The 17,671-nt window shown below is 43.0% G+C and overlaps 1 protein-coding gene across 3 annotated transcripts in view; it reads left to right on the top strand.

The window, feature by feature from the left end:
- OGDHL (oxoglutarate dehydrogenase L) overlaps positions 1-17,671 on the top strand; it is a 235,275-nt gene that overhangs the window by 203,574 nt on the left and 14,030 nt on the right. For all 3 annotated transcript variants that reach the window (XM_089680055.1, XM_089680053.1, XM_089680054.1), the window contains exons 17-20: positions 7,104-7,282; positions 11,143-11,214; positions 13,270-13,395; positions 13,477-13,549. In XM_089680055.1, the coding sequence (XP_089536181.1) occupies positions 7,104-7,282; positions 11,143-11,214; positions 13,270-13,395; positions 13,477-13,549 (450 nt within the window). The remainder of the gene's footprint in view (positions 1-7,103; positions 7,283-11,142; positions 11,215-13,269; positions 13,396-13,476; positions 13,550-17,671) is intronic.

The raw sequence follows: 17,671 nt of genomic DNA on the forward strand, positions 1-17,671 counted from the left end.
ACCCCAAAAAATTCTTCAAATATATTAACAGTAAAAAGGTTCAGTCCAAGCATGTAGACCCCTTACATAATAATCTGGAGTGGGTGACTGGGGACAAAGAGAAGGCAAATTTATTTAATACCTTCTTCAGCTCTGTGTATACAAAGGAGCATGGGGGAGCTCTTGTCCATAATGGGTATGGTATTGACACAGCTCTAGATGATCCACATTGGCTCACAATTGATATGATCCAAAAATATTTTGACAGTATAAATCTGAATAAAGCCCCTGGACTGGATGGCATAAACCCAAGGGTCCTTAAAGAATTGAGCTCTGTCATTTCAAGCCATTGTTTCTAATTTTTAGGGACTCTTTAATGACTGGCATAGTACCATTGGATTGGCGTAAGGCCAATGTGATGCCAATATTTAAAAAGGGGTCAAAATCTTTACCAAGTAATTATAGACCTGTTAGTTTAACTTCTATAGTTGGGAAGATACTGGAGAGTTTAATAAAAGACCACATAGATGAGTTCTTGCTGGAAAAAAATATTTTAAGCAACAGGCAGCATGGATTCATGAAAGACAGAAGTTGTCAAACAAATCTGATTTCTTTTTATGAGGGGGTGAGCAAAACCTTGGACAGAGGGGTGGCGGTGGACGTGGTATACTTGGATTTTGCAAAAGCGTTTGACACAGTTCCCCACACACGGCTAATGTGTAAGGTAAAGTCTACGGGCTTAGAACAATCTGTATGTAAATGGATAGAAAACTGGCTAAAAGATCGTATTCAGAGAGTAGTGGTTAATGAGTCATACTTTGAATGGTCTAGTGTTGTCAGTGGTGTACCCCAAGTTTCAGTGTTGGGACCCTTACTTTTTAATATATTTATAAACAATATAAGGTTTGGGATTAAAAATCCCATTTCAGTCTTTGCAGATGACACCAAGCTGTGCAGTGGAATAACGTCCTTACAGGATGTCTCCAACTTACAAAGCTGACTTCAATGCTCTGTTTAATTGGGCAACTATTATTATTATTATTATTATTATACAGTATTTATATAGCGCCAAAGGGTTTCCTCAGCGCTGTACAATAGCAAGGGGGACAGAACATGAGACAAAACAGTAACAGTACAATACACGAGGGGTTCGAGGGCCCTGCTCTTTCAAGCTCACAATCTAGGAGGGAGGGGAAGTGGTACAGGAGGAAGTGGCTGTGGGAGATGGAGTGGTGGGAGAAGTGGAGATCGGTGGTTAGGTAAGGGTGGGGTAGGCTTCCCTGAAGAGATGGGTTTTCAGGGTGCGCCTGAAGTTGAGGAGGGTAGGTGACAGTCTGATGGATTGGGGTAGGGAGTTCCAGAGCATGGGGGAAGTCCTGGAGAAGTGCTGCAGTTGGGAGTGGGATGAGGAGACCAGGGAGCTAGAAAGTAGAAGGTCCTGTGAGGAGCGAAGGGCACGGGTAGGGTGGTATTTGGGTATCAGGTCAGTTAGGTAGTTTGGGACGGCGTTGTGAGTGGCTTTGTAGGTCAGAGTTAGTCATTTGAATTTGATGCGCTGGGCAATCGGGAGCCAGAGAAGGGATTGGCAGAGCGGGGTGGCAGATGTGGTGAGGTGGATGAGTATAGCCACTGAATTCAGGATAGACTGGAGTGGGGATAGCATTTGTTTGGGTAGGCCAGTGAGAAGGGAGTTGCAGTAGTCCAGGCGTGAGATGATGAGGGAGTGTACGAGTTGTTTAGTAGTGTCTTGGGTGAGGAATGTATGTATCTTGGAGATGTTGCTGAGGTGGAGCCTGCATGACTTTGATAGTGATTGGACATGAGGTTGGAAGGAAAGGTTTGAGTCCAGGGTGACACCCAGGACTTTGGCGTGTGGGGTGGGATTGATGGTGTCGTTGCTAGTAGTGATGGAGAGGATGGGGGGGGGGGGTGCGGGCTGGGGGGAAAACCAGGAGCTCGGTTTTGGACAGGTTTAACTTGAGGAAATGGAGTGACATCCAGTCTGATATGTGATTCAGGAGGTGGGCGATGCGGGCGGATAGTGAGGGGGTGAGGTGGGGGGTGGAGAGGTAAATTTGTGTGTCGTCGGCATAGAGGTGATAGTTGAAGCCATGGGAGTGTATCAGTTTGCCAAGGGAGGAGGTGTAGATGGAGAAGAGGAGGGGTTCGAGGACAGAGCCTTAGGGGACTCCAACAGAGAGGGGGAGAGACTGAACTGCATATTCCAGATAAGGTATTACTAATGATTTGTACAGTTGTAATATGATATCTCTCTCTCTGGAGTCTATACCTCTTTTAATACAAGAGAGAATGTTGTGGCAAATGAGGTTTAATGTTGATAAATGTAAGGTTATGCACTTGGGGGCTAAGAATATGCATCCATCATACATACTAGGGGGAGTACAACTGGGGGAATCAGTGGTGGAGAAGGATCTGGGAGTTCTGATAGATCACAAGCTTAATAATGGCATGCAATGCCAGGATGCAATTTCTAAAGCAAGCAACATTCTCTCTTTTATTAAAAGAGGTATAGACTCCAGAGAGAGAGATATCATATTACCCCTGTACAAATCATTAGTAATACCTCATCTGGAATATGCAGTTCAGTTTTGGCCACCAATTCAGAAAAAGAACATTGGGGAACTGGAAAAAGTACAGAGAAGGGCAACTAAACTGATAAGAGACATGGAGGAGAGCAGCTTAGAACTGAATTTATTCTCTCTTGAGAAGAGGAGATTAAGGGGGGATATGATCAACATGTATAAATACACCAGTGGTTCATATAGTGAACTCGGTGTACAGCTATTCACCCTGAGATAATCACAGAGGACAAGGGGGCACTCTTTACGTCTGGAAGAAAATAAATTTAATATCCAAACACGGAAAGGTTTCTTCACAGTGAGAGCTGTGAAAATGTGGAATAGACTCCCTCAAGAGTTGGTTCTGGTCAGCTCAGTGGATTGCTTCAAGAAAGGCCTGGATTGTTTCTTAGATACACAGAATATAACTGAATACTAACATTTATAGGTAAAGTTGATCCAGGGAATATCCGATTGCCTCTCAGGGGATCAGAAAGGAATTTTTTTCCCAGCAGGAGCAAAATGGATCGTGCTTTGCTGTTTTTTTTTTCCTTCGTCTGGTTCAACTGTGGGTATAGGAGTATAACTTTTTTTTTTTTATTTTATGGTTGAACTGGATGGACATTTGTCTTTTTTCAGCCAAACTAACTATGTAATATGTTTTTATTGGGCAGCAGGTTCCACGTTTTGCATGGGTATATTACATATTTACATAAATGCTCCAGTCCAGGTCTGTCAGCAACTGGTCTTTATGCTGCCCCTTGGTGTGATGTTACAATGCCACGGCTATAGTCTTTGGGACCTGTAAGGACCCCATTGATTGAAAGGATTCAAGACCCAGCATGTCCTGTGGCTATGAATTTAGGTAAGTATTTACTTTTTGTATGTACATCAGTTAGCTTCGGTGGGGGGGGGAATATTATGTGTGGAGGGGTTCTAATTCAAACCTTTAAATGTAAAACTACTTTATGCAGAAATATTTATATTAATCTAGAGTTCTTTTTTTTTTTTTTTTTTGACATTCTACTTACTTTTGTTTATGCCTAGCTTTATAGTACAGGTAAATGGAACTTCATAATTCTGCCCCATAGCCATCTTTTTGTGGCATTTCAATGGTAAGATAAACACTTGCAGGTCTCTTTTCCCAGAAGGAATTTGACCGGTAATAGTAGAAATGACAGGTACATGACATCTGTCATTGAAAGCTTAGTGATGGCTTCTAGCGGTGTCTGGCTGTGTGTGTGGAATAACAAGGAGCACAGACCCTGCCTGTCATCCTAGCATGCATTGCTCACTTTGTAAAATGACACTAATTACAAAGATATTGCTAAATTCTTAGCAAGAAACCACAGTTTAAAATGATGAGTTTATCTAATATGTATGTAATTCAAATAAAGCTAATTCACAGGGCATGCCATTATAAATAGCTGTTGTTATCTTTAATATATTGTCATCTGTTACACAGCATATTATTCTTTTTGGTAATACTGAGAGTTTCTTGATTTAACGTTGAGGCAGAAATGAGAACACTAATGAAAGCTGAAGATTTGTTATATATTTTAAGGTTAAAATAGTCTGAACGTAAGTGAAATCAGACTGGTATTTCAGTATTTGAACACAACACATTATTCAATTTACTTGTATGAAAATGTAATGTCACTGCTGAGTCTTTTTACACTTAATGTAAACTTGTCCATATTGCTGGATCTACCAGTCCTTTGGCATGAGATCTTTACTGAAAATAACACCTATTTAAGCATTTTTCATCATATGCCTAGGTTTGAGACAAGGCTGCATAAAGTTTTAACCCCTAAGTGCAGTAAACTATAGCAATCAGAATTTACAGAGCTGAAATGAGACTAGTGAAAAGTGGCTTTTATATGCTTTTTCTAGGTTGTGCACATAAAGTAATTTTCCATACTTGGCAAAGTAACAGGTTCTCTTACCTTCCTTGTACTCTGATATGCTGCTGGATTCCCAGAAATATGTGGCACTTTCCCCAGCCTTCCCACAACCACAATTCATAATAAGTATGTAGTCACAGGAACGAGCTTGCTCAGTTCCTTGCATCTTTTGACAAGTAGAAAGTTATAGGTCTGCTGTGCACAATACTCTGATTTTTCCTAGTATGGACAGAATACAAACTCACTTATGCTTTATTGGGGGGGGGGGGGCGGGTTTGCCTTTCTCTGGATCAGTTGTGGGCAAATGATTGTGTATGTGGAGGTTTTCTATTTGTCTCGTGTTTTTTTCTGTTCGTTAAACTAGATGGACTTGTGCCTTTTTTCAACCAGACCAACTGTAATTTAAAGAGGAGCTTCAGTCAGATGTGCGAAAATTAAAAGTAAGCAGCTAAACAAAAACTGTAGCTTCTGACTTTTAATAAACAGACACTCACCTGTCCAAGGATCCAGCGCTGTCCTCACCCGAACTAGTTTCTTCACTGGTCTTTGGTCCCCGGCACCAGCAAGTTAACTCTGGGCAGCCGTCTGTGACTCCTTGCAGTTTTATAGCCAGCTGCCCACTGCGCATACGCGAGCTGTGCTGCACTGTGTGAATGGTCTGGGATGTGTCTCAGAAGGTTGCAGGTGGGTGTGGGGGGGAATAGAAATTCAGCCCGATTTGCTCAGGTGATCTGAGTGGAAGTGAGTACTTGTCGAAACTAGGTCCCCCCCCCAAAAAAAATACAACCCAAATGTGACAGGGGGTGGGGAGGTGGAAAGGAGGAGGAAGAGTGGAACTTCACTTTTCGTTGAGAATAGTGATTAAGTATTGAAATAGGACCAGATATCACCTATGTGCTTATGTTCCTAATAATGTAGATTTAGTTTTCATGCTGCTTACAAGCTTGTAGCATACATTTTAAGCTGTATATCTCATCTATTCTGTCATCATAGCACATCCATCTTTGTTATGCCCAGTGTGGTCACTTTTCACCAGCTCATTAGGTTCTAGTGCAGGTCCAAAAACCGGCATCATGTTAATAAATCCCAGCCTCCATTCCATACCAAAATGTCTTCAGCAGGCATGTTCCCACATAGCAATGTCAATGATTCTGACCATTAACATCACAGCATTATATGAACATCTTTGTGTTTAGAGTCTTTCGAAGAGCTGCCAAAAAGGCTACATGCCAGGTACATTCTGGTTATTAGTGAGGAGGCCAGAGGTAAACCTTACCAATAATGGATACAGGTCTAGCATCAAAGCTCCCTTGGGCTGATCTCCGTTACAGTGTTTGTGTCATCAATTAAATGGGTCAATGACCTAAAGAGTTGCCACCATTTCTGGGAGAAGAAAAGAAATACTTTACATATGTTTCCCAGTATAAAAGGGAGATTAATTACATAGTACATAGTAATCATATCTACAGTTGATCCAGAGGAAGGCAAAAAAAAAATCCAAAGCATGATCCAATTTGCTCCTGCAGGAAAAAAAATTCCTTCCTGATCCCCCAGAGGCAATCCGATATTCCCTGGATCAACTTTACCTATAAATGTTAGTATCCAGTTATATTCTGTGTATCTAAGAAAGAATCCAGGCCTTTTTTAAAGCAATCCACTGAGCTGGCCAGAACCAACTCTTGAGGGAGTCTATTCCACATTTTCACAGCTCTCACTGTGAAGAAACCTTTCCGTGTTTGGAGATTACATTTCTTTTCCTCCAGACGTAAAGAGTGCCCTCTTGTCCTCTGTGATGACCTCAGGGTGAATAACTCTACACCGAGTTCACTATATGAACCATTGATGTATTTATACATGTTGATCATATCCCCCCTTAATCTCCTCTTCTGAAGAGAGAATAAATTCAGTTCCTCTAATCTTCCCTCATAGCTGATCTCCTCCATGCCTCTTATCAGTTTGGTTGCCCTTCTCTGTACTTTCTTCAGTTCCCTAATGTTCTTTTGTGAATTGGTGCCCAAAATTTAACTGCATATTCCAGATGAGGTATTACTAATGATTTGTACAGGAGTAAAATTATATTTCTCTGGAGTCTGTACCTCATTTAATACAAGAGATAATTTTGCTTGTGATCTACCAGAACTCCCAATCATCATGGAGCCAAATACTTTGTGTGAAAATCTCAGAAGCTACTTTTCTCTGCCTTAAGGGCTGAATATTAGTTCCATCCTCACTCTCTTTAAAGCTAAATATGTTCAGCTTTGAACCCAGAATGTTGGTGTAACCTAGAAGTCAAAGGGGCAGCTTCCACATTAGGTTTATCACATTGGTAACTTGCTTTATGATGTATCCTATATAACTGGCCAGGTGACTCTGGTTTTAGCTGACAAGTTGACTCAAACACTGTTTTTTGTAACTCTGTTGGGCTACAGCAATGAAGTATTTTTTTTTATTTGGATGTTTTTCTAAACTGTATGTGATCTGACCATTTACTGTCTTATTGATAGCATTGAAAATAATACAGTACTTAGGTTTTCTAGCTTCATGTAGGCTTCCTAGTTGTTTCCACAGGCCACTGTTTTACACCCATGAAGAGTTATTCCAGAGAATGAATGTGTCATTACTTGGTTTCTATTTTTTTCAGGTTTCGAGCTTGGTTTTGCCATGGCAAGTCCTAATGCCTTGGTGTTGTGGGAAGCTCAGTTTGGTGATTTTCATAATACAGCACAATGCATCATTGACCAGTTTATCAGCTCAGGACAAGCCAAGTGGGTACGGCACAATGGAATTGTTTTGCTTCTACCACATGGCATGGAAGGAATGGTGAGTGCTGCTAACACATCTGTTAATCATACTAACTGACTGATTTATAGAAGCAAGGTAAACTAATGTTTCCTGCTCCCCAGGAGTGTAAACTCATGAATACTTAATCAGTTTAAACTTACTGTTTATCGAGGCTTGGAATTTTTTTGTCTTGCTATAAGGTTGTTACCTTACTTAATTCTGGTGATCACATACTACATTTATGTTCATATGATCAACAGTGAACAATGTACTTAATGCATTATTATACTAAATACATGATTTTATTTTCATACATGTTACAAATATACCACATATCATCATTCATGTTCTTCATGTAAATGTTAATACCAGCTCATCACTTACTTCATTATTTATGGTTTCCCCTGTTCCCACACAGCCAGCTTTCTTTTTATCTGCAATGAGCTGGTTGCATGAAGCAACTTTAACTGTATTGTTGCCAAGATAGCCCTGTGCTAAAATCTGCCTTTTAAACTTATTGTGGTAGACAAATGCTAGGACTAGTGCAGTCAGAAAGGCTTCTCAAGCGAGTGGCTAAAGAACTGGCTCTGGTGTAATAGCATCTTGCTCTACAAATGAGACACATGGTGTGTTTTCATGGTTCACATGCACTCACTGGCCACTTTATTAGGTACACCTGTTCAATTGCTTGGTAACACAAATTGCTAATCAGCCAATGTTAGCAACTCAATGCATTTAGGCATGTAGACGTGGTGAAGACGACTTGCTGAAGTTCAAACTGAGCATCAGAATGGGTAAGAAAGGAGATTTAAGTGACTTTGAATGTGGCATGGTTGTTGGTGCCAGACAGGCTGGTCTGAGTAGTTCAAAAACTACTCACACAAAACTATCTCTAGGATATACAGAGAATGGTCCAAAAAAGAGAAAATACCCAGTGAGCTGCAATTGAGTGGACGGAAATGCCTTGTCAGAGGAGAATGGGCAGACTGGTTCGAGATGCTAGAAAGGCAAAAATAAATCAAATAACAACTCATTACAACCAAGGTATGCAGAATACCATCTCTGAACGCGCAACACGTCGAACCTTGAATCAGCAGTTGTGTCGCTGAAAATGCCTTGTTGATGTCAGAGGAGAATAATCAGACTGGTTGCTGCGACGTAAACAACATGAAAGCAATCCATCCTGCCTTGTGTCAGTGGTTCAGGCAGGTGGTGGTGGTGTAATGGTGTGGTATAATGGATATTTTCTTGGAACTAGCAAGGTGTACCTAATAAAGTGGCTGGTGAGTGTAATTCTTATGTCTAGACTGTGTTTTGTTTCACAGGAAGATGGCTCCCTTCCCCTCTGCAGGTACACATCTGGGAATTTTCTTCTCATTCAGCAAATGCCACCACTTTATTTCTGTGGGAAAAAACACGATAGCCAAAGCAGGCAGACATCTCCAATTCCTCATTCTCCCCTTCTACTCCTTTTAAATCTGCTTTTGACTTGCCTGGCTTTTTCCTCAGTGTTAATTTAGCTATGTACATTAAAAATCACAGTGGACCGCTCCCCTCGGCTAGTCTGGGGATGTAATGGCGTTCGGTTTTGGCACTTTTGGACCCCTGCTCTGTTGTTTTGTTTTTTTTTCGTTTTTTTCCTTTCTCACTTTCTCTGTTTGTTTCTGGTGTGACAGTGGACAGCTGCCTTTAGTTGTTATAGTCAGATTTACATTAATGTTATTGTAACTTATGTGCTGTTGATAGCCCCTGCGTGGGCGTACCTTTTGCCTTGTTGGCGTTAGAGCACTGTTTTCTATATTTTGCTTTTTTTATCGGTGCAATTGATAGCCCCTGTGTGGGCTTGTTTTGTTGCCTCTGTTTTCTACTGTTTAAAATTAATAAAAACCATTGAATATAAAAAAAAATCACAGTGGACAACCCATGCTCCACTACTGCAAAAAATTAAAAAAGAAAACTACTTATTTCATTGCTGTCGTAGCTGAATTGTGTCGATCCATTTATCTACTTATTTTTAGAACTTCTAGTTACCTAACTATAAATTAGAACTAAAATCAACCCATTCTTTACTCTTTTGTTTTGTCTGCATCTCTCTGCCCATTCATTCCATATATTAATTAATAAGATATGTTTTTATTATCAGGACTTTTTTTTTCTCAGATAAAAGGTGAAGGTTCTCACAGCCCCCACCCCCCTGCTTCAATCACTATGAATTACAAGCGAAAGTCTAAAACCTATAGCACAAGAAGAAAAAAAATGAAACTCTTCCATTACATATGCTTTTTAAACTATCCTAAAGAAGAACTTCATAAAATAGTAGGTGACCCCACCCAGCAAATGTTAAGACAATGGTCAGAAATATGTCATGTAAAATATAGCATAAAATTCAATGGTCAGGAAGTTGTCATATATAGTTCAGCTACATAGAGCAGCGGTCAGGAGTGTGTTTTTCACAGGGTGCAGGGCTCAGGATGATGCCTGCATGCTAGTGGAGTAGGAGTCTTGTGACCTGTTTCACCAAGCTCTACACACTTTCTCCTTCAGTTCTGATGCCAAAATTTCCATGTTTGTCCAATAATTTCTGCTACAATGCAAAATAATAAAAAACCAAAGTAAATGCTGAAAACACATCTGGGTATGGTTCAGATCTGCTTTGATTTAATTGTAAAGTGAACTAAACAGACTCTGTAGGGAACATGCAGATGGTTGGTAGTGGGTGCAGTGACGCCTCTCCCATGGCCAGAAGCAGGGGTCACATAGGAAACACTAGTCTGCACTTCAGGCTCACATAGAAAACATTTGCTGACTCTGCATCAACCCACAGCAGCTAACCTGTGCTGCTGAGACTTGTGACATGATAGCACTGCTCTATTCAATATCTTTACAGCTTACTTGTCTGTATGGAGTTAAAGGGTACAGTCTCTGTATCTTGGTAGTTTGTCAGTCTCACATGAAAATGCAGCAGCTCCCCGCACACTGCTGTAACTTCACTGCTGTAAGCAGAGCTGGCAGTCATAGAGGAGGTCTTTCACAACTTGATACCTCTGCTGGGATCTGCATTAGATAATGTCATCTGTCAGAGCCAGGCAGAGGAAATGAATAGTGAAAGATCTCCTCTGTGACTGCTGGCTCTGTTCACAGCAGCTAAAATTGAGCTGCTGTACAATGCTTGGGTTTGTGTCCATGCTGACAGAGGTCTGCAAGTGCATTGAGGGTGCTTGTCCAGCACTTCAAAGACACCCCAGAACCCCTAATAATGCACCTCCCTCCCCCATAAAAATATGGCACTCAGGGCAGCTGCCGTACCCTAACCCTAGCACTGCCAGAGGTGCCACTCCAGGTGAAATAAAGAGCTTTGATTGTTGTTATTTATACAACACTTTTCCCCCTTGGGACTTAAATCACTTTATCTTTTGATGGGGCATGTGGTTAGGCAGCCATCTTGGGTGCGCTCAGTGCAATATCATACTAGGACCCATTTTAGATAGGAGACAATTAACCTACTAGCATGTTTTGGAGTGTGTAAGGAAACCAGAGTACCCAGAGGAAACTCACGGAAACACAGGGAGCATGTACAATTCCATGCAGCCCTTGTCCAGACTTGAACCAAGATTCCCAGTGCTCCAAGGCAGAATTGCCAGTCTGCTTTCCCCTTTGTTCAATGTATCAGTTTGAAAAAAACTCTGTTTTAATGAGGAATCTTGGGGAAAAAAATGTTTTCTTTTTTAATAGACTTGACCACCCTTTAACTTTTGTTCATATTTTTGGGGGGTGCATTTCCAACTACACCAGAAACAATTGTTTCTTAAAAGCCTTTAATGCTACTTCTGTCCTCTACCATCAGTAATGTAATTCAGAGACAAGCTTTTCTAAACTCCTCTGCTTAATATTATTACCAGGGACCTGAGCATTCTTCAGCCAGACCTGAAAGGTTCCTGCAGATGAGCAATGATGACTGCGATGCTTATCCTGTAAGTTGATTTGTCTAGCACTATGTCTTGCTTTATCTTGACCTCATACTCTGACTGTAAATGTTCAAAAATGAAGAAGCTTTATTCTATGTAGACTTGGAAACAGTCTGTCTGTTATTTCCTTGCTCTTCTACCTCTTCTTCATTTAAATAAAGGTTTTGATTTTTGACCAGATGAGTTATATGGAGACAGGAATACATGCTATTATACAATGCAAACTTATTGCATAGAGGAATAGATATGTCTGGTAAATTGAGCCCTGTTGTGTCTTTAAAGTTGCCAGCACATTTTTCCATGTCCAATGAATTTATTTTTAGGAAGTGATGTGTAAACAGTTTAATGGTTGTATTAAGCTCAAGCCTTGCCATGTATAGTATGTTTCTTTAGTAAAATGAAGAGCTGTGTGTGTGCAAACTGGAGAAAATGAGATGTGGAAGTATTGCCTATGATATCTTTTAGGTGATTTCACGTTTTTTTTTTTATTAGACTCTCCCCTGACATTCAGTGGTCTAGTTATAAAAAATTGCTTTGTGTATGTGTCAACATCTGTGAAAGAATAACAATAATACCTGTAATGTTTGTAATATGTGTAATAGTTTCCTTGTTGCCTTTTGCCAGGTGAAATGTAACATTCGGTCCTAAGAGAAAAATATATATAAGAACTTTTGACAATGCGAGGTAACATTCAGCAAAAGAGAAGATGGCTTAACAATCTAGGCTAAAAACATTCGCTGCAGCGTGATGTGAAACATTCAGCAGTGGTGTTACTACCACTGATAAATGTGACCATTTCCTCCTGGTTGTTAGGGACCCAGCACGTGCCGGCATCCTAAAAAACGGTGATTAATCCCCACCTGGTACATTCAGCTGTTACCCAGAGAATCCAGAAGATACTCTTGTTCTCAACATGGAGACAGGCTGCTTTGCCAGGGAGTTCCCCCCCTGGTGAGGTAACCCCCTCTCTCACATTCCCCATGTTGGGGATATGTGGCCTGGTATAATTCAAGATGGGGGGAGGTAGTGCACACTTGCCCAGGCTGCATGCTCGGATAAGGGTCTGGTATGGATTTAGAGCGGGGACCTCATACTTTTTTATTTTGCGTGAGGTCCCCTTTCAAAATCCTTTGAAGACTCAGAGTCCGGTATGGAATATTGGGGGACCCCAAGCCGCTTTTATTTTTTGGGGGGTCTTCCTTATCATTCATACCAGACCTAAAGGGCCTAGTATGAATTTTAGGGGGACCCCACACAGTTTTTTTTTTAACACCATTTTCACTGTTTTTGTTTATTCACCTGTCAGTTGGGAATCCCTGGCTTACAGCTGAAGGTGTCGGGCAAGGATGAGTCACTAGTTGTTAGGATACTGGCAGGTGCCATCTCCCTAACAACCAGGAGGAGGTGACTGATGCATTTAGCAGTGATAATAATACCACTGCTAAATGTTTTGCTCCACACTGCAGCTGGAGGTTTGTGTGGCTGAGCACCCATTCGTCCAGATGTTCGCACAAAATTCTCTATAGACTTACACAATGCTGATGTCTCCCTCATTTCTCTTGCTGGTTGAATGTTCTTAACCTATAGTGTTAGGCTAATTTCTTTGCTGGTGAATATTAACTTTCATGGTCGAATGTTACAGCTTTTTTTTTCACTTAAGACTGTGATTAACACTGCTAAAATTTGTGCATTACTACTGCTAGGACCTTGAAGAAGAGGCTACACCCTGAAAATTTGTCCTGAAAAATTGGATGTTAGTGCAAATAAAAAAAATATCATGGACATAACTCAGTGTTTCTGTTGCAAATGCACTAATGTGACTGTAATCACCTTAAGACTGAATGTTAAGGAATGTTACATTCACCAGACAAAAGTCAACAAGGGGACTAGTCCACCCATATTACAAACATTACAGATACTATTGGTTGTGCTTGTACAGGTGTTGAGACATTCATAAAGCACATTGTTTTTTTTTTATAAATAGACCCCTCAGTACTAACAGGATTTTGTGGTGATCTATGATCATTTGACACATTTAACTTTCAAATCTTTTATCTTTAGGAATATAACCAAGATTATGAAGTTACTCAACTGTATGACTGCAACTGGATCGTAGTAAACTGTTCAACACCTGCTAATTACTTTCATGTCCTCAGGCGGCAAATTTTATTGCCCTTCCGCAAACCGGTAAACTTTATACAATGATTAAAGAAAAGCGTCTGCTTGATTATTTTTACAATTTAATGCATGTGTCTTATCATATTTCAGCTCATTATTTTTACCCCCAAATCATTGTTGAGGCATCCAGAAGCCAAATCTAGCTTTGAAGAAATGAAAACAGGTTGGTAAAGAGGTGTTTAGTGTGCTAGTCACCCATTTACTGCAATAAAATGCATGCCATATGTGAATCGTTGAAAAGAAAAAAAAACCAATTTTGTGTATGTGTATTTAAGAACTAAATCCATCTACATCTTTTGACTTAAATTACTGTATTTTTCGCTCCATAAGATGCACCTGACCATAAGATGTGCCTAGGTTTTAGAGGAGAAAAACAAGAAAAAAAATTATCTGAACCAATGGACTGCAGACATAGTACAGGAGATGACCAGAGACTGCGGACACAGTACAGGAGATGACCAGAGACTGCGGACACAGTACAGGAGATGACCAGAGACTGCGGACACAGTACAGGAGATGACCAGAGACTACAGACAGTGCAGGGGATGACCAGAGAATGCAGACAGTAAAGGAGATTACCAGAGACTGTGGACCTTTGGGGAGGGAGGGGGAACGGGTACCTGAATTTGACAGGTACCCGCTCCCACTTCCGCGGAGCGTCCTTCCTTCTTCCCTCGGCGGCTTCTGTGACAGCCGGGTCCCATTGCGCATGCGCAAGAAGCGCTGCGCTTTGTGAATGGCCCGGAGCCTTCTGGGACCTGTCATGTGTACAGAAGACACTGGACCATTCACAAAGCGCAGTGCTTCTCGCTAGAGATGAGCGAATCGAAGTATCCGAAGTGGAATTCGAGTCGAATATCGGAAAAATTTTTCCGAAAATGGCGGCTGACATGTGCGGCGACGGAGCGGGGATGTTGGGGAAGGCGCGCAGACAAGGCGCGCTGCCCCATAATGCATTCCTCAACGACATGTGATCGCATCAGCCAATCAGCAGCCAGCCAGCCAGCACTGTGTAATGGTCGAGGTATATATAGCGGCCATTTTGGAAATCTTCATTTGCCTGCAGTCATTGAACAGAGGCAGACCGCTCTGTACTAGGGACAGGGACAGAGTTAGGGCCACAGAAACGAGAATTGGGGACAGAGAGAAGTTACTTAGGGACAGAGAACCATTACTCAGGGACACAGACTTGTTAATGAGGGCCACAGAATCGTTATTTAGGGACAAAGAAACGCTAGTTAGGGCCACAGAATTCATACTCAGGGACAGACAGAATTTTCACTCAGTGCCAGAGAATTGTTACTTAGGGCCACAGAAACGTTATTAGGGCCACAGAATTTTTACTCAGGGACAGACAGAATTGTTACTGAGTGCCAGAGAATTGTTACTCAGGGACAGACAGAATTGTTACTGAGTGCCAGAGAATTCTTACTCAGGGCCACAGAATTCATACTCAGGGACAGACAGAATTGTTACTCAGGGACAGACAGAATTGTTACTGAGTGCCAGAGAATTGTTACTCAGGGACAGACAGAATTGTTACTGAGTGCCAGAGAATTGTTACTCAGGGACAGACAGAATTGTTACTGAGTGCCAGAGAATTGTTACTCAGGGACAGACAGAATTGTTACTGAGTGCCAGAGAATTGTTACTCGCACAGACACAAAATTGTTACTTGCACAGACACAGAATTGTTACTCGCACAGACAGAATTGTTACTCAGGGCCACAGAATTCATACTCAGGGACAGACAGAATTGTTACTGAGTGCCAGAGAATTGTTACTCAGGGACAGACAGAATTGTTACTGAGTGCCAGAGAATTGTTACTCAGGGACAGACAGAATTGTTACTGAGTGCCAGAGAATTGTTACTCAGGGACAGACAGAATTGTTACTGAGTGCCAGAGAATTGTTACTCGCACAGACACAAAATTGTTACTTGCACAGACACAGAATTGTTACTCGCACAGACACAGAATTGTTACTCAGGGCCACAGAATTCATACTCAGGGACAGACAGAATTGTTACTGAGTGCCAGAGAATTGTTACTCAGGGACAGACAGAATTGTTACTGAGTGCCAGAGAATTGTTACTCGCACAGACACAAAATTGTTACTCAGGGCCACAGAATTCATACTCAGGGACAGACAGAATTGTTACTGAGTGCCAGAGAATTGTTACTCAGGGACACCTAATCGTTGAATTAAATAGTATGTCAGACAACATGCAGAGGAGTGGCAGAGGAGGCAATGTTTTAGGAGCGAGCAGACGTGGCAGCAGAGGAAGGGGTCGAGGCAGCAGTATTCGCAGCCAGAGGCCAGTGCTCCCGGTGTCATCCAGCGGTCGTGTCTCCACCGACAACCCTGCCGTCATTGATTGGTTGGCTCGGTCGTCTTCCTCTTCCCAGGTCACCTCTGACACCTACAGCCAACGGTCGGTGGGTACGTCAGACACAACCGTTAGTTGGCATGGCCCGGGAGCAAGCCCACTGAAATCACGTGTCCTCTACCTGCCCCTGTCCTTTGCTGTTCCCTCACCAAGCGAAGTATCGCATGCTGTGGGCTCAGCCCCACTGTACAGTGAGGAAGAGCTAACAGAGGGCGGTCAGGAACGGGGGGAGACATCGGCCTTTTCAGCAGCCAAGCGAACAAGTACTGGCGAGGAGAGTGGCTCGGTAGCCGGTCTAGAGACAGGTCTGTCTCCTGACCCAGACGCAGCCGAGGGGGCTAGTAGTGAGGCGGAGACCCTACTTGATGATGAGGAGGTTGATCGCACTTGGCAGCCTCGTCGTCATCAGGCAATTTCTTCCGCATCATCAGGAGAAGAGGGTGGCAGCTTGGCAGCGAGCAAAACAGTCGGTGGGTTGCCCAGGAGACAGCAGCAGGGTCGCATCAGTGTCAGTGGAGCCAAACGTCCACGGAGTAGAGCACCAGCTCCACTGCAGCCTACCACCACGGCCAGTAGTGGTGCCGGTGCGCACGGAGGAAGTAGCAGTCAGCCAGTGAAGAGTAGCGGGGGCAAAGTTTCCTACTCGGTGGTGTGGCAATTTTTCCTCAAGCCGCCCGAGGAAGTAAACGTAGCCGTATGTCGACTATGTGGCCAGAAATGCAAGCGTGGCCAGGGGGCCCATGTTGGGACTACAGCGTTGCGTCAGCATATGCAGCGTCACCATTCGGTGGCCTGGGAAAACCGTGATAAACATACGGCGGTTCTGCCTGCCCCAGCCCCCGCTCCATCACCCGCTCCGTTACTTGCTCCGTCACCCGACGTCGTCAATCGCCCTCTATCAGCCAGTCAAGGCTCCAACACCTCTGCTGAGGGGAGTTGTCGCTCGTTGGCATCTTCCGCTCGTTCAGATGCTCCTTCTCCTGCTACTCCTCTTCTCGGATTCCGTCAACAGTCTTTCTTGGAATCCGTATCGCAACGGTGTCACGCTGTGCTGCACCTGGTATGCCTTGGCGAACGTAGTCACACAGGGGAGGAACTGCTGAGTGTAATGAACAGAGAAATCGACAGATGGCTGTCTCCGCGCAAACTAAAAATCGGAACCATGTTGACTGACAACGGAAAGAACATGGTGTCTGCTCTGCGTCAAGGAAGGTTGTGCCATGCGCCATGCATGGCTCACGTGTTCAATCTGGTTGTCAAGCGGTTCCTAAAATCCACCATCCCACTGCAAGACATCCTTAAAATGTCACGTAAACTGTGCATGCATTTCAGCCATTCCTACACCGCAAAGAACACCCTCATTGAGCTGCAGCGGCAGAACGGAATTCCACAGCATCGCCTGATCTGCGACGTTGCAACAAGGTGGAATTCAACCCTACACATGTTAGACCGCCTTTACGAGCAGCGAAAGGCCATCACCGATTTCCTGATGTTACAAGCGGATAAAGGTACTCCCCTGTGTAACTTAGATGTCAGCCATTGGCAGCTCATGCGTGACACCTGCCGCTTGCTCAGGCCCTTTGAGGAGGCCACGCTATTCGTGAGTCGGCAGGACTATGGGATGAACGACGTCATTCCTCTGTTGCACGTCCTGGAACAAATGCTGTTAACAATGGCTGGTCAGGGTGCGGTAGACGTGGCGCACAGATCTCAACGCCACATGACCCCTGTGGGGGCAGGACAGGAAGAAGAGGAGGAGGTAGAGGAGGACATTTGTGCTCAGGAATTATTGAGTGAAATGGGTGGTTTTTCCACTCAGCGGACAGGAGTGGAGGAGCAGGAGCATCTGGTAGAGGAGGAGGAGGAGGAGACAGAGGACCCAGACGCACCGTGGCA

The sequence above is a fragment of the Staurois parvus genome, unplaced genomic scaffold (genome assembly GCF_062004578.1).
Source record: "Staurois parvus isolate SC_StPar_1 unplaced genomic scaffold, SC_StPar_1.0 ptg000234l, whole genome shotgun sequence".
NCBI lineage: Eukaryota > Metazoa > Chordata > Amphibia > Anura > Ranidae > Staurois > Staurois parvus.